Source organism: Nestor notabilis, unplaced genomic scaffold, assembly GCF_000696875.1.
Source record: "Nestor notabilis isolate BGI_N333 unplaced genomic scaffold, ASM69687v1 scaffold20539, whole genome shotgun sequence".
Classification (NCBI taxonomy): Eukaryota; Metazoa; Chordata; class Aves; order Psittaciformes; family Psittacidae; genus Nestor; species Nestor notabilis.
Window position 1 is genome coordinate 15,533 of NW_009943492.1, and position 24,718 is coordinate 40,250.

Here is a 24,718-nt window from a genome sequence, read left to right on the forward strand (position 1 = left end):
GCAGTCACTTGCTGGAACAAGATTTCCATTTCAGCTAAGGGGATTATTACTTTTTTTTTTAATCCTCAGGGACTCTGGGGAGGACTAATATTCAGCCCTTAGAAGTAATGGGGAAAATGATGCCCTACCTTTAGTTAAGTCTATACTGCTTGTGAATTTAAAATTGATAAATTTTTGCTAAGTAAGTTTCTGTAGTATAGGTGCTACTCTGAGACTTTAGATTGTTTTTCCTGGTGTTTGGTTTTTTAAATTGTTTTGTTTGTTCGTATTATATACAAAAATTAAAATTATGGGAACTTTCTAGCAATTTAACTGGGAAATGCCCTGTAAGATTTAGAGCTATTTCTTTTATTTTTTTGGTTGACTGTGTGTTTAGAGATCACTTATCATGATATTTTCTCTCCTTTTCATGTTGTAAAGTGATTGATAGATAGCAGTTGTTTGACAGGAATGCACTGCACGGTCTGTTTTTATGTGCTGGTACTGCTAACCTGCTTGTTTCTCTGCTTTACCACAGGATGTGAGCAGGGGCAGTTTCGATGTGGAAATGGACGCTGTATTCCTGTGGATTGGAGGTGTGATGGGGCTAGAGACTGCTCGGATGATACAGATGAAGCTGGTTGCCGTAAGTGAAACAACTATAGAGCAACTTTATTGTAATAAAAAAAATATTGAGATCCCAATGTGTCCAACTGTACCTGTGGTACAGGATGAATGTTGGAGGGGGAGAAAACTCCTAGCTGTCTTGAGATGACTGCAGAATTTGCTGAAGAATTGTATTTCTTGAGTCTATTGGCTTTGACAGTCTGAAAATCAAGTAGTGCTCCACTTGTAATATGACTTAGTCTTCTCTTAAAAATCTGTTTCTTTTGATGACTGATTTCTAAGTTAATGTAGAAATCTATTTTATTATATTATGGCAGTAATCCTTGAATATTAGACGTACATACAGGTACCATCAGCGTCAGTTGGGCTATAAATTTCTGATCTTTCAGGCCCTAGACAATAACCTGTATCTACTGCACATTAGGTAGAGCCTTGGTTAATTGTCTAGAGTTGGTTGTGTTATCCTCAGTGCCAGCAATTCAGGGACAACAGTTGCATTCAGATGGGCTGTTTTGTCAGTGCAGGAAGATTCTCTCAAGCTGAATGTTAAAAGATTGTGAATATGAAGAAATTCCCTCCACAGTCTGTTTTCAGGAACTCATGTGCATTTCACCTTCTTGGTTCTAGTGGTTTTTGAGGTCTCATGGGCTGGTGCAGTTATCAGCCCACTTACAGGTTAGGCTAGTTTTTGCCCCTCAGCTGATAACTGAGAAACACTAATTTATGTTGGTTCTTTTCACGCTGTATTGTTCTATTGCTGCTTGACCCATATAATAATTGGAGGTCATTCACACAGCTTGGCAGTCTGGTTTGTTGCTTAGCACTTTAGTTAGTTAACTCCAAAAACAGTTGCAGTTCTGGATGAAGAATGCTTTAAACTGGAAAAACAAAATGGTGGTGTCCTATAGCTTGTTATTTCCATTAGTTCTGAACTGCAACTGGAAAGAAGTGGTTGGGCTTTGAACAAGGAGTGGGTAAAATTCGTGTTGACTTTGTGAAAGATAAAAAAATAAAAAGAACCAACACTTACTACAGTCATCATAGTTCTAAGCATGAAGTTGAGTTGTTCTTATTTTCATACATGTGATAAACAGGGAAGATGAATATTAAACTTTTTCAGTTAATTGTGCTTTTAAAAACAACATGTTAATGTGCGATAGGTAGTGGGACATGAAAGTGTCTAGGAAAATAGTTTGAAAACGTTTGAGACTGGCCTAAGGGTTAAAATTATATTGCAATATTATTCTTTCGTTCTTAAAACAGGAATCAAAGAAAATGTGCATGAAGTGCGTTGTCTGTAGCGTGTGATCAATTTTATCCCTCTAATTACCTTACCTCTAATGTAATTTTGTATTTCTCAACTCTAAAACTACAGAGTGATTTACATTTCTTCCTTCATGCTTTGTTTGCATTGGAAGCTGTGCTTGCATATCATCCCATTAGCACAGTGTTTCTAGTTGACTTTGCAATACTGCAAAAACATAATCCTGAGAAAAAAGATGGTGAAGACCAGAGTCCTGTCTACTGGACTGTGTTGTGCTTGTGACTCTTCTCAGGAGTATTAACTAGGGATAGAGTCAGCTGTAACAGTGTTTCGAACATTATCTTTCTCTCTAATAGCTCCCTGTTTGGCTATTTGAAAAATACAGAGTGGAGCTGGGCCAACAGCATTCAGGCTGTTCTTACCTGGCCCTCACTGTCACCTTGCGAATTCATGGAGTAGAGTCATGAGCTGGTTTTGAAAGACCTTCTTCCTACCAGGGATAATGCACCTGAGGTAGAGTGAGAGCAATTGACCAGACCCCTGTGAGACTAGGGAAACTAGTGTGACTCTATGCATAAGAGGCTCTGCCATAAGAGGGCAGTTCAGAGCTTTAAGCTTTTCCTGTGACCTGCCTTCAAGAGGCGCTTGTGTTTCCATAGGAGAACACAAAACTGAAGATTCACATGCAGGAGTTCAGTTACCTAAATTTTGCCTTTGAGCATCCTTCTGCTGGCCCACTTTGCCCTCCTTGCTCTGTCCACTTTCTTTAGTTTGTCAAATGCCTAATGTCCTTAGTGGAAGTTACAGTCAACTGACATTTGAACCTTAAGTCTTCTTTTCCCTTAATTAATTGTTTTCTTTGAAAGTGCTTTCCCAGATGTCTGTGAAATGGTATTGTTTTCATTGCTTACACTAGCACAACCTACCTGTGAAGGAAATCAGTTTCAGTGTCACACTGATGGTGAATGTATTCCACACTCATGGGTTTGTGATGATGAGGAAGACTGTGAAGATGGCTCAGATGAGCATCAGCAATGTCGTAAGTATTTCAGTTTTAACATTATGTCAGCTTTGTGAAATAAGGCAGTTCACATTGCAGCATATTGAGAACATACAGAAACAAGCCTGCTTTAAGTACTGCTTTTGCCAGAAGAGTCTCTTTAGTTTCTAAAAATAAAATAGTCTGAAATAGATAAAATACAGAAGGTATGTCCAAAGAGACAGCTCTAGGTCTTGAAATCTGAAAATTAACAATGTTTCAGTTAACTAAAAATAGGAAAAAAGGAGGAAAATATACAGTGATATTAGTTTTATAGTTGATCTGAAATTTAGTAGTTCCAAAAAATAAGAAATCTATGTGAATATAAAAAAGGAGGAAGTATCAGTCAGTTGAAGTAAACATTGCTGAAGATTCTTGTACCATCTTAAGTGATGCTATTTAATGACATTATTATTTAAAATGACCAGAGTTGTTCTACCTCATATTCAGACAGGAAGGATATCAAAAGTCCTGGTATGGGGTGAAAGTCTAGTCTTTCATTATCATTTGGACAGCTTAAATTTAGGACATAATTTGTATTAGTATTTCACTTGATTATGCTAAACAGTATATTAATCACATTTGAATTGCTGTTTTAAACTAAAGTGTTTAATGTTCTCTGTATATTTTAGAGCAAAGAAATCATTTAGCAGCCTAACTGCCATAGCCATAGGCTCTTTCTTTTTTCAGTATTGATTGATAACAAGGTAAATACTGATAATAATAAAATGTGTTACTCTGATTTTTGAATTTTGTAACTAAGCAATTTAAGGACTGCATGCAGTTAAGTACATGATGAACAGTGGGCTGAGGTGACTATCACACCAAATCACATTCTCCATGTTCTTTCATAAGATAGGAAGAACAAGTGTAGTGTTCTAAGGAACTTTTTTCCTGCTACTTCTAGTATTAGAAGTTGCTTTAGGTGATGAGGATAAGATTAATTTATTTTCCTTTTGATTCTACGTATAATTTTTTGTTAACTTTTTTAATCTGAACAGCTCTGGAGCTACTCACTAACCCCCTTGATTCTAAGGAGGTATGAGTTTTGGAAGGATTTTGCTCACAGAGTTGGTTTTTGCTTTTATATCTTGATACTTGTTCGCACTGAATGGAAAAAGTGGAACTAAGGTTAACTGTCTTTTGCTCCCCTCTTTCTCTGAGAAGGTGTCAGCACAAATGCTGGTTATGTTTCAACTAAGGTTACTGTAGATACAAAATGCAAAATGAGCAACAGCTCTGAGTTGACTTTTGAACTGGATCACTGTAACATCATTCTCCATATACTGGTTAATCTTGAGTGTTAGTAACCATAGAATGGTGCTGCTGCTGTTTTGGAGCCATTTCCTGGTATTTGTCCTTATTCTTCTAAAGGGACTTAATCTTTTTGCTTGGGAATCCTGGAGGAGTTTTGCCTTCCTGAAACATGAAGAATTTTTCCTGAGGAGAATGGATGACAGCTCTGGAAGTCACGCATGCAGAATTAAAACAAATTTGTTTTACATTACTGTCTTGCTCTTGTTCTAACTCATGACACGAGTATCCCAGTAGTTGATCTCGCTTTGGGAACACTGCTGACAGAAGGAAGGAATGGAGAGCTCCTGTAAAACAGCAGACTTGATGCCAGTGTATAGACTGAGATGGTGATGAAATATAGCATGAGTTTGAAAGAAACAGATGTGCAGGTGGCAGAAGGGAGGAAAAGTTAGCAGTAATTTTGCCCTTCAGCTATATATTCTCAGATTCAATTAATTTCCCTAGAAGAATAGAGAATTTAATTTAGCTGTAGTAAAATCCAAGTGGAATTGCACAGTTTTATGTGGTTGCTTTTCACTGACACAGCTGTCATGAGAAGAGATATAATTATTCTTGATCTTCTAGTAGTCAGCAATGTAAAATAAACCTGATTGTTGAGGTCCTTGCTGTATTAGAAAGCAGTGCTTTACCTCCAGCTCTGATGTGTTTACCTTGTGGCATTCTAGTTGACCAAATAATGGAGTTGCTGAAAGATTTTTGACTCAGTAAACAGAATAATAGAGAAAACTTTAAAACAGTGAGAATTGGTAACTTGATCTTTTAGCCAGAACAATTACAGGGAGGTAATTTTTAACTTAGTGGTCAACCCCTTCAGTCGAGAAAAGCAGTGACCTTGCAGGCTACAGAAGGCCTCATAGACCTATGTTATCTGCCATGTGTTTGTCAAGTGCTCTTTAATCTCCTTGAGCACACAAAAGTACAGGGGAAGAAAGTCTTATGGTAGCATTTGTGAGAAGGATGAAGTAGTTAAAGAGGAAGAAGGGGTAATATTATTCTGCATAAAAAAAATCTTGGTTGATGAGAAAGATTGATTGAGTGCCTGTTTCTTGCAGCGGGAAGGACATGCTCAAGTCAGCAGTTCACATGTTCAAATGGGCAGTGTATCCCAAGTACATACTGGTGCGATCGAGTGAAGGACTGCACTGATGGAACAGATGAAAGAGCCTGCCGTGAGTCTTAGCACTAGATCTGGTTTCATCTCATCTCTCTGTGGCATTTTATTAAAATTGTAAGATTAAAGAGCTTGTTGATGGACAGGATGACCACAATATGCTGCTTGTTATGAGAGTTTCATTTCAGATTCTTTTGTGTATTAGAGCTGATGTTCTGATACAGATCCATTATTGGAGAACTCAAATGCAAACTGCTACTGTAGGACCACGGCTTCTTGTTTGTCATCGTCTCAAGGATAATGAATATTGTACTGGAAAAAAACAACCATGTTAAAATGGCTTAAAACCTAGGGAGTCTCAGAGCTAACTTTGCCAAGTTTTTTCATATCCTTTTTCCATGCTTCTTATGAGATCAGTGGTAACTATAATCTGTATAGAAGAGCAGAATTTGACTGCAAATCACTTCTTTGAGTGACTTTGACCCTTTCAAAAGCATTTGGATTCTAGGCTGCCGTTTCTTGTGGAGATGAAGCAATGTTGGGTGATACAGACAAATGCAGATGGACAAGTAGGTTTTTTTCAGCCGAATTTCTCCATAGTTGAGGCTGCCTGACTGACTGGTGACAGCATCCCTAGATCCTGGCCTAGGTTGAATACTGATGGAAAGGACAGCTGGCTACAGAATAGAGGCCAGATTTTTCAGAGATGTTTTTGCCTAATACCTGTACAACAGTGTGTAACAGCATGTCTGTTTGTTGTTAGTATTAAGGAAAAGCTTTACACCTCATGAGTGACATGTAACATATGAGCTGCTTCCAGCTGTTGGAACTTAGTGTGCCTTTGGGAAGAAGACATAACTGTAAACTTCACTCAGAATCAGACTTGGGGTGAGCGGTGGGAGAAGAAGCTAGGATGCTAAGTGTTGTGGGTAAAGAAGCAAGGAAGAAAACATCGTTAATGGCTGTGCTTAGAGGAAAAAAGGGCATAGGCACATGCTCTGTAAAAGAAAACCAGCATATTACATGGTCAGGCAACTTCTAGTGTATTTTATCCCTGACTTACAAGTAACTAAAATGTACGCTCCGTAGAATGAAAGGTGACTATGTGGTACTATATGGTACTCTGGAATAAAAGGTTGCTTAAACAGCCAGCTTGGAACTTTTCCATGTGATAGACCCACAGCCAATTCTGAAGTCACCAACATAAACGGCTAAAAGCCAGGATCCAAAGTACCCCATATCATTGCTGGAAGAATATCTTCTGTAGCTTGGTACTTTTTTCTCTCACAATTTAGAGGAAGAAAAGAGATTGGAAACTTAATTTAGGAAATCCATGACACATTAAAAAATCCTGAAGAAAAGATACTTGTTTAAAAAAATGCATTATCTGTGAATTAAAAAAGAGGAACTGCTTAGAACCTCTGAGAGCACTCTGTGAGTAGTCACTGAGTGTAGTGTAGAACAGCCAGATGAAATGTTGTGGTCATTATAACGCAGTAAACCTGTGCACACTGGGAGTGGAGTCCTACAGACAATACTCACAATTCTTTTTTTCAACCTAGAAGCTGCTGTGATGTTTGAAAATGGAAGTGCTCATTTTATTTCATGTTTAACATTCTCAACTAAGTAAATTAAAAAGGCAGTTTGGAAAGGGGCCTCTAGGTATCTTAACAGTAGCGCTTTACTGCTGTGCGGGAAGCCCAGTCAGTGCTGCATCAGCCAGTAGGCCCCATGGCTGTCGTGAAGGCAGCATATTTAGCCCCAGGAGGAGGGACTGCCTCATATCATTCAACAGCCTCTACTCTGGTTTATTAGAATATGTGTTGACAGTCCTTCTAAGACAGAAGGATGACTGTGACTTGGAATATTGGAAGTAGGAGTGTTTGACTAGTTTAAGGAAATGTGATGGTGCTGAAGACAAGAGAATCAAGGAGAATGTAATGATAAGACCCTTCCAGACAGGCAGGTTAATTTTAGTGCCACTCTGCCTTTGCAAGGCGTGGAGCTTTAAAACAGAAGCCATAAGATACAATTAATAATTTGGGGATTTTATGATTAACTATACAGTAGGGCTTAATGTAAGTCTTAAAATTTACTGGTTTGAAGCAGATTCAAATACTTGCTTTGAATATTCATTTTTCCACTATTTCATCCATTTCCTTTTCCACACTATCTGATATAAACAAATACAAGAGGAATGTAACTATTTTGGCATTTTCCTGTGTCATTATTTTCCCCTTATTTAATTTACACTAAAAGGTGTCAAAAATAAAAATGAAACATCCATGAATAATGAAAGAAAAAAGCTATTTAGAATGGATTCTGTTATTTCATGAAGTACAACAAAATACAGAGTTATCATGTCCACTTACTTAGGCCTTGTGCTCACTGATCAGTTTGGAAGCAGATTTAGATTGTAAAGAAGATAAAGTTTTGTTACTGAATAAGTTACATTATTTAAGAACTAGTCAAATGCACAATGTCACTGATACAAAGTAACTCAGCAATTAAACATGTAAAAAATAGAACAAAGGAATTCAAAGTCTTAGTCCATTTTACTGCTAATGGGATTAACAGCAAGAGAAAACTACCCATGCAGAGGCTAAGATAAACATCAGAACAATGTTTCAGCTACAGGTCACATAATTAGTGCAGTGAAGCTGCTTTAATTTCATAAAATTGCAGGTTTTAAAAGTTTCTTTGACTATATCTGTATATATGTAATTTCTCACCAGCTTTTTTGATAATCAGCAGCTAGCAAATACTTTCGTTTCAAAACTAGAAATGAAGAATGAAACACAGATTATTTGGGGTAGCAAATACATTTCAGGAGTAAGCAGCCAATACTGGTTTCATTTTTCTGTGCTACATACTTTAATTCTTTCAGTTAAAGGTAGAATTCTCTTTCCTGCTTCTGCTTTGTAGTTGAAAACCAAAAGTCCCAGCCATTTTGCTTTGCTGTGACTGACAGAATAACCTTACTCGTACAGTTCTGGCAGCTCAGCACTGCACTGAGGCCATCAGAGATAAAGGGGAAGTATTTTAAAGATGTGTTGTTTGAGGATGATGGGCTGAGTGCAGGCCCAGAAACTCTGTATTTTTGATTCTAATTTTGGTGTTGAGTTGCTGCCATGGGTCGGCTGCATAACCTCTTAATTCCTGCCTCTTGTTTGCTATGCTAAATAACTGCTGTGGTCAGGAAGTGAGCAGCCAGGTCTGGGATGAATTTGTGGAGATCAGGGTGAACGCAAACAAAGAACAAGAACTGAAGAGATCATAAGGGATATAGTCCAAGAAGGAAGAAAAGGCCTGTGATCAGAGGCTGATGTTCTTGATGTTGGACAAATTACATGTAACAGCTGCAGGACTGCAGAAGTTCAGGCTGAAGGAAATATCTCTACCAGGGAGAGTCTGGGACAGAGAAGAAGCAAAACTGGAGCAAGGTAAAGAAGGCAGACAAAGATTAGAGTGGCAGGGATCAAAATCGGGAATTAAGGCCAGGAATGAGGATATGGTTAGTCTCCCAGCTCTCAAAGCATCTCTGCTATGAACGCTACCTGATACCATGTAGCTCACAGGACTCTGGGTCTTGGTGTAAGTCCTCCTCCTGGTGTCTGTGATAGGCTATAAGTTGACTCATGGCAGTGACTCAAAGGGTTTTAATTAATTTTATTTTGCAAAAAGTTTTAAAATGCTGCTGCAGTAAAGGAATGACACTTGGAAGTAGGAAATTGCCCCCTTTTCTTTCTCCGTCTTATAACTTGGGTTAGGGATACAGAAGCTTATACTTCCTGTGTGACATAAATCGGTGCTGCTGAATTAAATACCATTTGCAACTGTTTCCTGTTACTGTTTTTGTATGGATTTATTTCCAGCTTGCAGAACTAAAGTGTTAGAGAGCAAAATAATGTAGGCCTAACAATTCCTGTGACATAGCTTTCAAGCATCTTCAACATGTGGACATTGAAACATGACATTAAATGTGTCTGCAGCTGTTGCCCCAAAACAGTTTGGGTTACAAGGAGCAAGGTGCCTTATTGGTTGTTTATGCTGGTGTTTGCCAGTTGTTCATATTTTGCAATGGAAGTGCTGGCATGCCACAGGGAGACAGTTTGTGGAGAAGTATTTCAGCTAAAAAAAAAGAGATGCCTGAGAGGAAGGGGAGAGAAAGAAGAGCTTCCTCTCGTTCTTAGCACTGGAATGAATAGACCTGGATTTCCCTCTGTTTTCACAAAACTTGTATTATCTTCTAGGAACTGTGATCACTAGGAAAGGATCTCTTCAGTTTCCTGTAATTAGCCAAACGTTTTTGGGAGGAGAAGATAAAAGATAAAAAAGTTGGAGGCTCTTCACAATTAAAAACAAGATGAATGAAAAGTGTTTATATTTTTCTGTCTCTTCTCTTTTCTCTCCTAATCCTACATTCACTCTTATACTATCTCCTTTCTCTCTTTCCTCTTGCACAGCTGCATTCTCAGACCCCCTTAGATGCCAGCTTCCTGCCTTGTCCTTTTAATTCAGAACCTTATCCTTCCTTTTTAGCTTTTTCCAATCCGTCTGTCACTGATCTAGAAAAAAACAACATGTCCAAGTCCCTGGAAGAGACTCTTTTCTTGGGTTTGTACATGGTTCCACGTCACTCACAGAGCACTGACACTTTTTCCATGTGCCCCGTAGAACAAAGACAGTATGATCAGCTTCTCTGATCAGTATCAACTGTTGCATAGCTATAGGCTTTTATACCCAAATTTATTGCTCTGGGATCAGGTGTGTACAGAGATATCTAGCACATGCACATGCTTGATTTGTTGGGTAGTTCCATTGACCTCACTGACTGCTTTATGCATAAGTGTTTTCAGGATTGTTTTTAAGTTATTTACAAGGGCCTACAGGCCCTTGTATTAGCCTGTAGGTGATTTACATAAGTGGGACAGCCAGAAACTGAAAAATCTCTCATTCTGCAGGATCTTTTATTTTGGAAGGGGAAAACTTGTAATAAAAAACAAAGGTGCTGAAGTTGATCCTGTGCTTGGAAGTTTAACATCCTCGGCTTAATTAGAACAAAACCATAAAACTGTGAAGTCTCTGAGTCTGAGAATATGCAGCATCCTAGGAGGACATAGGAACTGTAAATTTCAGGAACTCTTTTACTACTTAAGCACTTTTAAGATGAATGAAGTGTAAAACTGAGGAACAAGTAGACAAAACAAACGTTCACTACTTGCTCTCCTGTGTTGCATTGTTTTCTATCATATTGTAAACTGTTTGGATTGCAGACCTCTGGGGTGTGAGAGGGCATCTAATTTTTTCCTTGTTTCTTGTGATGTTTTGTGGCATCTATCAAAAGGATATTTTTAAATATCTGTCGGAGGAGACAGTATAGTGGATAAATAGACTGTCAGTGGTAGTATGGGAAGTTTTGTGTTCCTTTTTTGTTTTCCTATCGATCAAGATATTTTGTTGACACTGGATATATATGACTCATTATACTCTGTAGTTTAACATTCTTGCTAATACTGAAGGATTTCTTATTGTAGACTATCCAAGATGTGAGCAGTTGTCGTGTGCAAATGGAGCATGTTTTAATGCAAGCCAGCGATGTGATGGCAGAGTTAACTGCAGAGATTCTTCTGATGAAGCTAACTGCAGTAAGTACTATATGCAAAGTGATCCCAAACAGATATGCTTTATAGACCCTCTTCTAAAATTAAAGATTGGCATTTTCTGACAGATTTTTTGTGTGTCTTTCTGTGCTAAAATCTCTTTCAGCACATGGATGCACCAGTATGCAGTTTCAGTGTGCTAATGGAGAATGCATCCCACGAGCCTTCGTCTGTGACCATGATGACGACTGTGGAGATAGGAGTGATGAAAACTCTTGCAGTATGATTTTTGTTTTTTTTCATCTCTTTAACTGTTTTACAAAGAACTGATTCAAGCAGATGGTGGGAAGTAGATTGCTTAGCTATACAGCCAGCAAAAGATACTCACTGTTCTGTGACACAATGTTACTATTTCTAACCTTTCTAACCTTTTAGTCACTTAGAGTAATTTGATTTTCTCATGTTTCTTTCCATAGCTTATGCAACTTGCAGAGGCAACTTCTTCACCTGCCCAAGCGGCCGTTGCATTCATCAGAGCTGGATATGTGATGGAGATGATGATTGTGAAGATAACGAAGACGAAAGAGGATGTGGTATATACTAATGCTAAATTCTAATGATGACATTTTCAGAGGAAGACATCACTAAGTTACTTCTATGAAATTTTGACCAATCGAGTTGTTCTGAATCCATTTTAATTCTGGGAAAACCTTAAAATTCCATCTTTACCTGTTTCTGGGTTTTGTGGGTTTTTTTGTTTTTTGGTTTTTTTTTTTTTTTAAACTTACGCAGTGGTTTTTATTGTTGTATGAAAGTTATTGAGTTATTGTTGTGATACTGAGTATGCTGCAAAATAAGTTAGCATATAGCAACATATGTTTTTCTTTTACATTTTCTCTTACATCTTTTGTGGTTTTTTGTTCCTGTGGAGATTTTTCATGTCATCTGTTAAGAGCCATGAGGTTCCTGATAACCAAAATCGATTGGTTGAAAATGAAAATAACTTGGTTCTTGCCAAGATTTGTCGTGCAAGAAACAGAAACTTTAATGAATGAAGGCATGAAATTTTTTCTCTTTCACTGGCCTTTTCTGCAATGAGCATTATTCTCTTTATCCAGGCAGCCTGTGAGTGTTTTGAAACCACAAAGCTATAGCTCCATTTCTGGTGCACAAGTTAGCCTAAAGCTAAATGGTTTTACTGTTTCTTACAACACTGAAAACTAAAAAGATTCATGAGTCTCTCAAGTATTGTTTGCATTGTACTTTGAAGGTAAAAGAAAGCATAACAAGAAAATATAGATGATATTTCTTTTATAGTCTTTCCCAGCTATGTGCAAGAACCAGAAGCTGAATAATGAAGGATAGAGATGCTTTGGCAAGCTGTTTAGGAAGAAATTCTAAGTATTATTTGAAACATATTCCTCAGTTATTCTTGTTTTTCTTTTCCATAGAAAGCGGTCACCATGAATGCTACCCAGGAGAATGGGCCTGTCCTGGGTCAGGACATTGCATTCCAATTGGGAAAGTGTGTGATGGGGCTGCAGACTGTCCTGCAGGAGAAGATGAAACTAACATCACTGCGGGCAGGCACTGCAGTATGTATTCAAAACAAAAGCATACACGGAATAGCAGAAACATCAGCACTGATATCTTTTTACGTTCACCTTTTGTCCCCTAAACAATGCTGAAATTTTGGAATCTCACTATTTTTGTTGGTACTCTCTTGACTGGATGGTCTGAAAGAGGCACATATGCTGTGAACTGACCATTCCTCTTGTAAATCTGTACATGAAATTTCACAAGTAAAGATTTTAACTCCCTCTGCATATCCTAAAATGTGTTCAAGAAGGCAGGGAAAGGTGTGCTATATAGAAGTTTTTTGTTTAAATATCTATGTGTTTCCCTTTTTATAAGTAAGGAGGAATGTTGTATACTGGTTGGAACACAGGACTGAATTGTTGTATCCTGAACCTTGGCTAACTCACTTTCAAAAACAGCCTTTCACCTGGGATGTCTGGTTCTCCAGTTAGTTGTATACCGGGTTTTCCCTGTTGGTGGCAATGAGCATGCGTAGTTCCTATTAATTTCACTCTTATAAACATTGATTCCCTCTGAGAATCAGGACCATGGTGGTTTACATTTTTAATGTCTAGGAAGAGGAAAATTCCTATTAATAAAATCCTACCTTTTGGAATAGGAGGGCAGAAAAAATAATAGGAAATTAAGCCTCACTGTAAAAAAACATCTCTTACTTTGCTGCGTGGTTTAGTAGTAACATCAGATGTCAGCTGCAAAGCAAGGCATTTAAAAGAAGAATTGAGGGAAAGGAAGGAGGTGGAAGTCTGCAAGTGCTTTACCATCATAATTTAATCACCTATCACTGAACTTCTTATTGGGTAGTAGTAGAAGAAAAGAGAGAAGTGGTGAAAAAAAAAAGAAAAGAAAAGAGAGAGAGAAAAAAGAATAAAGACACAACTCAACCAATATATTCTAATATATTGGAGTAATATATATACTCTTGTTAATATAATGTAACAGGGTTTTTTTCTGCATAAAAGAGTAAATGATGAGGTTACATGCCAATAGATAGTGCTTGAGGATGTGTTGTTCAGAAGTAGGTTTGGTGGAACCAGAGAAAGGTATGGTGCATTGCAGGTGGCTTCTTCTGCGCAGCTTTTTACATGGCACTTACCAGTGATGGTTCATATCTGAAATGGTGCTTGCCCTTCAACTCCATTATGAAAACCTATTATGCATAGTAGCTTATGTTCTGTCTTCCATTTCCTTGCCTGCATGTAGGTAAGTATATGTGATTTCGTGGAATTCGAGACATAATTTCTTGTGCAGATATGTTTTAAGAAACTGTTCCTGAAATTGTACACTCATCATAGAAAAGACTGTAGCTTTGTAAACATGAGTAAGGCAAAAAGCTGTTCTACTGGTAATACAGGTAATTGTACTTCTGAACTACTTTATTTCCTTTATAGACATATCACACTGTGCTGCTCTCAGTTGCCAGTATCGCTGTCATTCTTCTCCATCAGGAGGGATGTGTTATTGTCCTGCAGGATATACAATAAGTAACAACGACAGTCGTACTTGTATTGGTAAGTGAAGTACAGCGATATCTAGCAGATACCTAGTACCTCCTTACAGTTCATTGGGAAAGTTTGGATTCCAGGAAGTAAGTTCCAAATGGGTGGATGGCAAAAAAGTCAGCAAAAGAATAAAAAAATCTAAGAAGTACAGTGACAGTGTGGTGACACAGGAACAAACAAGAGAGATATCATAAAGATCTCTTTCAATAAGATCATTAAAGACATAGGGAGAATGTAATTATGTTTAAAAAGATTTACTCTTGGATCACGTTTTTTTATCAAATTTTTTTGCAGGTCTTTTAGTGGTTACATGGGGAGAGTTTGTTTCTGGTCCAGGGACGTATGGTGTTGTATGCCTGTAAAAGCTGTTAGTGATATTGAAGTGTTCAATGCATTTTGAAAATGGCTGTATATAAAGACAGTAGAATGTTGTACTTTAAAATGAAAAGCGTGTTTTGTGTTCCCACTACGGAATGGCTGTATCACCTATGGCATTTCAGTATATACATTATTTACATGAAAATGAAGAATAGTTGCAAGAATGTAAAGGTAACTGAGGTATTTTGGTGTTGCATATTTATTGGTGTAGCTGCTGTAACTTGGTAGAACAAACCCGTGGTAGTACAAATGATTTATCTTGGTAAATGGAAATAGAGTAACTTCAGAATCATGAAGATGAGCACTGCCTAATAAAAGAAACTGGATAAATATCTGTTACGGGTTTTCAACCCAAGCTATGGTGTTTCTGCTATTAAAAGTATTCCAGGTGCTCAGCCTCTAGTGAGTATTTTTGAGAATACTGGGTGGCTTAGGACTGTAAAGGAAGCGAATTGCTTTGGAATGGTGGTGGCTCATGTAGTGCTGCTGTCATCAGAAGCTGATGCACATGATTTGCTGCTCAGCTAAAGGCACTTGCTACCTTTGATTTCTGTTCTCAAGGCGAGCTTGGATGGGGTTTTGAGCAACCTGGTCTAGTGGAAGGTGTCCCTGCCCATGGCAGGGGAGTTGGAACTAGATGATCTTCATGGTCCCTTCCAACCCAACCCATTCTGTGATTCTCTATGTGGGAATTACATGAAGGACACCTTTGCAAGCCTGGTGCAGTCTCAGTGAGTCTTCTCACTTTGACTGCCCTGTAAACCTAGCTATCTGATTCTGGCTTGTAAATCTGAGTCAGTGTATTTTGTTTTGCCAAGACCTAGCCATATGTTTTTAGTGAGAGCAAGACTTGTCATGGAGGAGTGTCTCACAGTCAGTAGTGTAATACTGCAGATCTTGGTTTGAATCAATGCTATTGGTTTTAAGGCCAGAAGAAGAAACTATAGTATTAGCAGAGTGTATTACTTCTTGAAATCATAATGTTTTCAATCTGTCTTCTCTTCTTTTGCTTCTGGCTCACTATATACTGAAGGTTTTTAACACACGTGGAAGCCAGAAAGCCTCTGAGAACAATGTTTTTTCAATACCAAAATGTTCTACCTAGGAAATATTTCAATTTCACTTATGTGTTAGTAGATGTTGAGAACAGAAGTTCTAGTAGGAAGAATATTTGAGATGTCAGTTTCTACTATATTGGCTTAACAATAGAATCACCAGTTTCCAGCAATGTAATGTACTGATTCTGCTGAGGTTTTCAAGTGAAAGAGGTCAAACTTGTGATGTCAAAACCACGTATTACTAGTGTCAGAAACCTCCTGGGTTTTTCTTCAGGTAGGATGAAACACCAGAAAGTGTTCAGATCTGGTTGGGCTTTTTGTGGTTTTTTTTTTGTTTTGTTTTGTTTGTTTGGTGGTGGTGTTTTGTGGGTATTTTTTTTTGGTTTTTTTTTAGAGAAAAATCAGAACTTTGAAAATCCCTGTTTGTAAAAGATGACTAGTTAAATATTTCACAACTTTAGAAATAAAAGATTCTGTAGCAACCCTGGAAATTCCTCGTAGATCATGTCTGTGAGAACTTGCTGGGTTGTCTTAGCTACAGACTCCACCTATGTGGTATTTTGCATGCCAAAGTGAACCTCTTTGTACTTTTTGGTTTGTTCTGGGGCACAGACAGCTTTTAATTGAAAGTCAGACACCTGTTAGCATGGTACCAAGTTTGAGCTAATAAACGCTGCCTTTTAGCTGAATTGATTAACTTGAGCACTGCCCTAATGTAAAGGTAGGGCTTTCCTTCAGAGTGGGCTTAAATCTAAGCGAGTGTTTATGTGCATTAATGTATGGATCTGTTGCTGGAAGGATACTGTACAGACATATTCTTTATTGTGGAAAGTAGACAGTGACACCCCTTCCAATTATTTTTCCTCTCCTCCTGACATGTGTGGTTTTTTTGGTGGGTGGAAAGATGGGGAGAGGGTGGGGAGGGTGGGGGTAGGTTTCTTGGCAGCAAGCGTCAATGGTTTTGTTATGCGGAAAAAGAAAACGGAAACATTTGTGGAAAAACATATGCAACCTCTTTTCCCGTGCCACAGTGTTGCAAACAGGTATAAAGCAAGCAGAGAGGACAAACTTCCCAAATACTCAAATATAATGACGTCCCTTTTATACAAAGCATTGTTTATAAGTATTCATTAATCACTTCACAGATTTTGATGACTGCAAAATGTGGGGTGTCTGTGACCAGCTGTGTGAAGATCGTGTGGGACATCACCAGTGCCACTGTGTGGAAGGTTATTTCCTAGAGCATCATCGATACTGTCGGGCCAACACTTCAGGTTGGTGTGCCGCAGCACAAGCCTCTTGCAGTTGTTGGGCTAATAGAGCTAGATAAAATGGGGCAGTTTGCATGGCTATGCCATACAGCTTTGTTTGATTTTAACTTGACTCTGGCCTTAAGGACTTTAGGTCAGGCCCGCATTCAAAACATCAGCAAATATCAAGAGACTGTGCGTCTGCTGGCACATGTAGGATGATGGAGCTCACTGCCTCATCAGGGCTGCTTCTCCTCAAACAATGAATTTCTTGGCTCCAGTGCTTTCTCATCATTCCTGACTTCAACAGAGTTGGGAGGTCATTGCCAGAGCCTTCTTTAATAGATGAAATCTTGCTCCTGTGGATGGCAGTTTCCTGACTTGTTCTCTGTGGAACTTGGTGGGATCAAGAAATTGGGAAACCTCACTTTTTCTGGAAGGACTTTGCCATGCCAGAAAATGACTTTGCTGAATGATGAGCTCAGACACTTGTCTGTGAGAGAAACCATGCTCCTGGCTTCTAGTGTCCCAGAGTCTGAACTCTTCAGGAATGCTTGCCTCACACGGAGTGTGGGTCCCTGTCAACTATAGGCAGATGCTCCTGGCTGTTCACCTCCTGCTCTGTTGTGAAAGCAGGCCATGGGAAACCCTTCTTTGTGGAGATCTAATGGCCCAGCAGGCTTTTGTGTGAGGCAGGTGTTACTGCCTGCAGGAACTCAGTGGGAATGGGAGACCCTGCTTGGCATAGCTGATTAGCAGTCTTGCTTCTTAGAAAAGCATGAACTGCCTAGTTCCCTTCCCCTTCCTTCTTTCTTCAGCCATGTCTGCAGAGCAGTCATCATCTTGCAATTTTCTAAGTATGTCCTCAAGAAATAGGGAGTTTTTTGAGCTAATGAAATATGCTTGACTGTATTAAGGCATGCATATGCCAGCACTGGGAAAGCTTGCTCTGTTTCCAGAAAAATTCTGTATCTTTCACAAGAAGCTTCCTATTCAAGTTAGTGTGACTTGTGGGCCAATGAGTTGTTTGTAAAGTGTTGATTTTCTATGTTATTAATGGGGGAATTTCATACCTGCTCTAAATCAGTTTCACTGGATTCATTTTTGCTTTAACTGGGGAAGGTTTTATGTGTAGGATGAATAGGATTTGGACTTAAGTATATTCTTGTCAGACTTACACCAAGCCTTTCAACAGGCATCCACTTTAAAGATGAACTTTCTGTTAGAGACTTGCTGGAGTTTCTTTTCTGTAGTAAGATACAGCAAAGATTTTTCTGATGAGATAAGAGAGTGAAGAAGGTGGCTACGATAGAGCAGTACAGAAAAAGCTAAGAAACATGGCCTGCCTCCTAGAACCAAGGAATATCTGAATCTCATGGGACAGAAAAATCTTAAGATAGTTTATATTTCAATTAAAGGAGCTGAAGCAAAGAACTACAAGAGTAGTAACAGTCTTGTGGAGTGTAGATGCACAGGGGTTTTGTAAAAAACCTGGTAGGGCTTTAAATACTTCACTTTCAAGTGCTCCTGCCTGCTTTGCTCCAAGTCTAGAAGCCAAAGGCAAATCAAAACAAGTTAGTACTCATACAGAAACATTAATACAGACTGTAGTCTGAGCATCTACTAAAATCTTTGTGTCAAGTGTGAAGGAACCAGCATGTATATATTTCAGTGCCCCTTTGCAAAGTAGCTTGCCTGCAGAGTAGTCATACATTTGTTACCCCTGCTTTCAGCTGGTGTTGCATCAATTATTTTTTCCAATGGCCGTGATTTACTGATTGGAGATCTTCATGGCAGAAGTTTTCGTACTTTGGTGCAGTCACAGAATCGTGGGGTTGCAGTTGGAGTGGACTTTCATTTTTACCTGCACAGAATCTTTTGGACTGATACAGTGCAAGATAAGGTAAGTAGGCATTTCAAGAAGAATATATTGTTCTGTATGTGGAAGTAGAGAACTGCAAGAGGCAGAATGTGTTGATAGGCCTTCATTTTTGAGAGCAGAAACTGGCTGTATTTTTGTTTTCTAACAAAAAAGCTCCTTGAAATGTTTTATGTTACTGACTGCATTTTTCAAGCTATACTGTTACATGTGACATATTAAACAAAGAATCCTATTATATGGGAATGTCTTGAGCAACTTTTAATTTTGCTCGAGATGGAGTCCAAAAAACTAATTAAGAGAAATAGTAGACATTCTTTCAAAAGTGAGCAATTTTTTCTTGGTAATTTTTTGAAACATGATAGTTTAAAATGTAAAAGCTGTGTTCCCTCCAAGATGATAAAGATCAGATGTCTTCATATACTTCAAATGGCACTGTAATTAGTTTGGATAACAAATATTGACAGTATTTTGTGTAACGAGCCAATATTCTGGTACTTTTATTTATTTATTTATTTTTAAAAGACTAAATATTTTCGCTTCAAGATACAGTAAACCAGAGTAGTTTTAAAAAACAGTCTGGAGACCTTTGTGAAAGTTGGATTTCACCCTTTTTTTTCTCTGTGCATAACTTGGTGAAACAAAACCAGTCCTAGGTCAAATTCTAAAACTCCCACAATCTTCATCGCCATGTTGATTGTCATGCAGAGTGGAGGAGAATCCATGGCCTGCCTCCAGCTGACACTGCTTCTGCATCAATTTGGTGTCACTGTCGTTATTCTGAACCTACACATAAACTGTAAACTGTAGTTTCCACTATAGCGCCATGTTGCTTCTGTTGGGAAGCATACGGCATGGCTGTCAAGTAGAACGGGATGTGTTCACAATTCTGGCATTCTTATTTTCACTGCAATTGCATTGACAATGGCTGAAGCAAGTCAGGGTCAAATCTGAACTTTGAGACCAGAGATTTATGCTATCTCTGTAAAATGTATAAACAGATGATAATGTGTTTTTTTTTCATTGCAAACCCCAGATGTCCAGGACTACCTTTTTATCTGCCCCAATATAGTTAAATCCTAATTAATTAATTAGGATTAATTAATCTAATTAAATCCCAGCTCAAATATCCAGATTAAAACAATGACCTTAAGAATGTTCTGAGATAATGCATATTTCCACCTGATGTCTTAAAAGTATAAGTAGAGGATTTGTTTTGGTTGTCCCCTTTGTTTTTAAGATTAAGACATATATACTAAACTAGAAAATTGTGGGTTATGTTGCGTCATCTTTATCTCATTTAGTGTACTGTCTGATAGCCTAATGCCCATAAGCTTTTCCATCAACAAAGTTTCCAAAGAACAGAATAGACAGTTAAATGGTTTGCTTGATTATTGTTACCTGGACCTGAAGAATATTTAAAATGATACAACTATTTCAGCTGTTAATTTTCTTGCATGTATTTACTTGTGGGAATCTATATTTTCTTTTAAACACATTCCAAACTTCATGTTGTTGTTCAAAAAAGGGGATAATGATTTCTAGCTTTTTGTATTACCCAGTGTTATAATCACAATTACTGTAAATGTAAACCTATTGTGTTTATGCTGTTTGCTTCAGATAGCTCTGAGCTTGCTTGTAAGATAACAAAACTATTTATTCTTAAGCATGATGCTGTTTAAAAGTAGCCTTAAATAAAGAAGACTAGAGGCAATGCTGAGCTTTCACCTGTCAGGTCAGAGAGGTTTCCCTTTCTTCACTTAGCAATTTCTCCTTAGTGTGGTTGGTGCAGGAAGAGCTCCCCCTCTTGTTTCTAGTTGCTGATGAGGGCTTTGCCGAAGCATGTTTATTTGTTTTCGATTAATGAAAATTGCTAGATTCCAGAAAAGCAGATCTGCTTTCCTCATCTGTTTTGGTACTTGTTTTTACACAAAGCTGGTTTAGTCTGTTACCTTGTCCATTTTGCAGAAACGGTAGTTGAAGGCAAGCCTCCTGTAGTTGTTGCATTGTTTTCCAAAGTTTTTGCAAAAAACCCTAAGCTGAGGAATAGCTTAGTTGGGTAACTTGGTTTTATCTAGTGGCCAATTGTGGATCTGTGCTCAGTGTGATGATAGAGGACAAGTGCCATGTGTCTTGTGATTGGCAAAACGTCATGTGGGCACTGACAATATTTGTATTGTTTTCAGGTTTTTTCTATTAATATTGACGGCTCTGATTTCCAAGAAGTTTTAAATGTTTCAGTTGACACACCTGAAAATCTAGCAGTGGATTGGGTTACCAATAAACTATACGTGGTCGAGACCAGTGTGAACAGAATAGATATGGTTAACTTGGATGGAGCAAACCGTGTGACTCTTATTGCTGAAAATCTTGGAAATCCTAGAGGAATAGCACTGGATCCAACTGTTGGGTAAGTGATACATGTCAGGTAGTGATCAGAGCTGTCAGAAATTCCTTTATTCCCGTGCAAAAGGAGGAGAACAAAGAAATACCTGGGGCTCTAAAATTCATTTTAGTTATGTTTTAAACATTTGCATTCTATCGTAATCTGTTCTACACCTTAAATTGTTATGGGAGGGCTGACACTGCTTTTATTCCAAGTGTGTGGAATCTGTTTTATGGCTGGAGTTGTGTGTGCATAAGCAGCTCTGAAAACAGAGGAACTGTGGAGTTGCCCTGCAGAAGCCCTGAAGTTAATCGGAAAAAGATCTGTTGTGATACTACTATTTGAAATGAAGTGGTGGAGTGTAGCCAGGGAAGCTAGTGCCTCCCAACCCAACAGCCTTTAAAAATTTATGTGAGCCAGGAAAAATCAGATCCTCAGAGAACGGGAAGAGGAATTTCATGCAACTTGTAGTGATGGATGCTGCTTTCATGATGCATCTATTTGTCACTGGTTTATTTCTGGCAGTACACTTAAGTCTGTTTTTAACTAGGGAAACTCAGTATTTCTGAGGACTTTTAGGTGAAAGCATGTTTCTTTCTAGATTAATTCTATAAAAGAAAATGCAGATTGATTCTTGGGCAGGAGGTATAAAGTGTGTTCTCATAGTATGCCAGCTGAGAATCAAGCTCTGTCCTGAAAGGGTGCAGGTTTCAAATTCCATGTAAAATATAGGTTGGGTTTTTTTAAAAATCTCAAGGAAACTTTTTTTTTTCTTTATAGTTATTTATTTTTCTCAGACTGGGACAGTCTGTCTGGTGATCCTAAAGTGGAAAGGGCCTTCATGGATGGCACAAACCGTCAGGATTTGATAAAAACAAAATTAGGCTGGCCTGCTGGAATAACCCTGGATATTGCGTTGAAGAGACTTTATTGGGTTGACAGCCGGTTTGATTACATTGAGACTGTAACTTATGATGGACTTCAAAGGTAGGAGAAATATTATTTCTTGGAGGTTACAGATAGACTGATTGTTTTATATGTAGTTCAAAGAAAGATTTGTCTAATAAAATGAGATACACAAAGGATGAAAATTACAACATAATGAATGTTATGCACTTTGATATCTGTGGTGTCATGCTGTTTCTAGACAATCCTTAATTTCTCCATCATTCTTTGTCCTTTTTCTACCTCCAATACCTGTTGCACTTCTTCCATGATGTACTTTTTTATAGTCCACAACTAGAGTACACAATTTTCTAGTATTTGCTTTTTGATTATTTTTTATGTGTATACATTATCTTCCATCATAATTCCTTTGCATCTTTTTTTTGGTGAATGAACTTATTTGAAATATTCCCCTGCAAAGCACCACTTTGTGTAATGGGTATTAAGTGCTCTTCTTTCATTTTATAAATCTTTGCTGTCAGAAATTAAGTTATCACTTGCCATATTTTGATGCTGGGGAAACTATATCACAGCATGCAAAAAAGGAGTCTTTGAGATTTTATGAGGCTTTGTCGTATAAAATAGTGTTGAGAAGCCTGCTTATCTGTGCATCTGTGATTAGTGTCTGTTACTTAAGCACAAGAAAAAATTGTCCCCGGTAGCATACCTCCTACAGATTGTCTTGAAAAACAGTCCTCTGCTCATTTGACAGGTTTATTGCTCAATGTATTTTTTTCACTTTAAAAATTATAATAATAATGCTAGTATCTTTGCTCCTTTCTCAGGGTTTAGTAAGACAAGAATGTGTTTACTAAAATCTCTGGGTTTTGGACATGAAAACTTATCACTCACAGCAACACCAAAAATCTTGTAGGTGTTGTGCAAATAGGCAAAACGCAATGGCATAGTCTGCGAAGAATGTTAAAATACGGCTTACTGTCTACTTGTGTCGCAACTTGCATCCCTAAAGCATGAGCCTAAATCACCTGGGAAACCCTTATAGTAGTGATATAGAATTAATCTGATTTTGTAGACCTCCACAGAATCATAGAGTGGTTTGGGTTAAAAAAGATCTAAAAGATCATCTAGTTCCAAAGTTCCAACCCCCTGTATGGGCAGGGACACTTTCTGCTGGGCCAGGTTGCTCAAGGCCTCATCCAATCTTCCTTCACAACTCCATTAGAATATTATTGTAGTGTTATTGTTATATATTGTGTGACTTGAATGTCTCTATCTCCCAATATTTATATACCCTCCCCCAATATCTTGCATAGAATAGATACAGTTATTAGTTATTTTACATTCAAAGTTTCTTGAATATTTTGAATTCCTACACATCTTTGATCTTTCTCTAATTTTCTCTCAGTAGTTATGAATCCTTTACTACATTCTGAGATGTCATCTTTACTCACTGTGTTTTCTTGGAAATTGATTTGATTGCTCTGTTTTCACTGCTGTGTCTTGTATGTTTATGTACCCTGCATATTTAGCTTCATCTCTTCAGTTCATTTGGTCTTTTTTATTTGTGCTTTGTCAGCTTCTATGTAGAAGGCAGTAAATGAATCAGTAATCCTGTATCCTTTTCCTCTAGTAATAAAGTTATTTGCTGGATAATATTTTGTAAATAATTTTAAAACCATCTTTGTGACAGGAGAACAATAGCTCATGGAGGCTCACTGATTCCTCATCCATATGGAATCACTTTATTTGAACACAATCTTTATTTCACTGATTGGACCAAAATGGCGGTGGTGAAAGCTAACAAGTTTTCAGAATCTAACCCTCAAGTCATCTACCAGTCTTCACTGAGACCTTATGGAGTGACAGTTTACCATGCTACCAGGCAGCCATATGGTAAGACAGTAAGGAGATTATTAAGGGAGGTATAGGAACTATCTTACCAAAAGTTGGTAAAAATTAGGAGAGGTGGTTTTTCTGCTATAAAGAACTAGTAACTATGATACATAGATTTGTATGGTAAAACTAGACTGGGTTTTGTCACACAGTGGTTTCATTCAGCCCCTGCAGCTAACAGACTGTCAAATGCAACATTTAAGAGTGGGGAGGCTTATTAAATGTACAGACATTTGAAGAGTCAAACTTGTGGTTATGAGCAGTATTGGTGTTTGTGACTTTCTTTCCTCAACACTGCAATGAGGGTGTAGTTGGAAAAGGCTACCAGTGCAAATGAATTCTGTGACATATAATTCTGAAGTAGAACTAGATGCAGAAAGCTATAGCCCAGATTATGGCCTCAGTGCTGTGTGCTGAGTATCTACAGAACTGCATGCTTGAAAGCCTGTTAGCTCTGATGTGATTGCGGCGCATTTCAGGGTAGAACTAGTGGTGTGTGATTTCCGTGTGATGTAATTTCCACAGAGTCCACATGATTCATTGTGGATGTTTAAAAGAATCCTGAAAAATCAAGCTAATGATGCCATTAGGATAATAGACAAAGTTATAATCTGACCTGTATTATTTTCCAGTAAGAAATCCTTGTGGAAGTAACAATGGGGGATGTGAACAGATCTGTGTTCTCAGTCACAAAACAGATAATGATGGACTAGGTTATCGCTGTAGATGTATACTGGGCTTTGATCTACACGTAGATGGACGACATTGTGTTGGTAAGAAAACGCCTTATGCTTGCTGGATATAGCACTATTCCATATAGCTCTTTTCAATAGCTTTGTGGGTTCAGTATGCCAAGTACTACATGTTTTTCCATCCCAACTCCTGTTGACAGCTTTAAATGTAATAACTTTTGCTCATGTTAATTTCAAG

General features: G+C 38.0%; 1 protein-coding gene across 1 annotated transcript in view; it reads left to right on the forward strand.

Moving 5' to 3' along the window:
• Positions 1-517: 517 nt before the first annotated feature.
• Positions 518-24,718, forward strand: part of LOC104411533 (low-density lipoprotein receptor-related protein 2-like) — a gene marked incomplete at both ends in the record, with an annotated part of 39,196 nt that continues 14,995 nt past the window's right edge. The window contains 14 exons of the mRNA XM_010021975.1: positions 518-625; positions 2,787-2,909; positions 5,279-5,395; positions 10,875-10,985; positions 11,107-11,220; positions 11,417-11,533; positions 12,392-12,535; positions 13,928-14,047; positions 16,620-16,748; positions 18,458-18,627; positions 20,790-21,013; positions 21,770-21,976; positions 23,586-23,788; positions 24,421-24,561. Of these exons, the coding sequence (XP_010020277.1) occupies positions 518-625; positions 2,787-2,909; positions 5,279-5,395; positions 10,875-10,985; positions 11,107-11,220; positions 11,417-11,533; positions 12,392-12,535; positions 13,928-14,047; positions 16,620-16,748; positions 18,458-18,627; positions 20,790-21,013; positions 21,770-21,976; positions 23,586-23,788; positions 24,421-24,561 (2,028 nt within the window). The remainder of the gene's footprint in view (positions 626-2,786; positions 2,910-5,278; positions 5,396-10,874; positions 10,986-11,106; positions 11,221-11,416; positions 11,534-12,391; positions 12,536-13,927; positions 14,048-16,619; positions 16,749-18,457; positions 18,628-20,789; positions 21,014-21,769; positions 21,977-23,585; positions 23,789-24,420; positions 24,562-24,718) is intronic.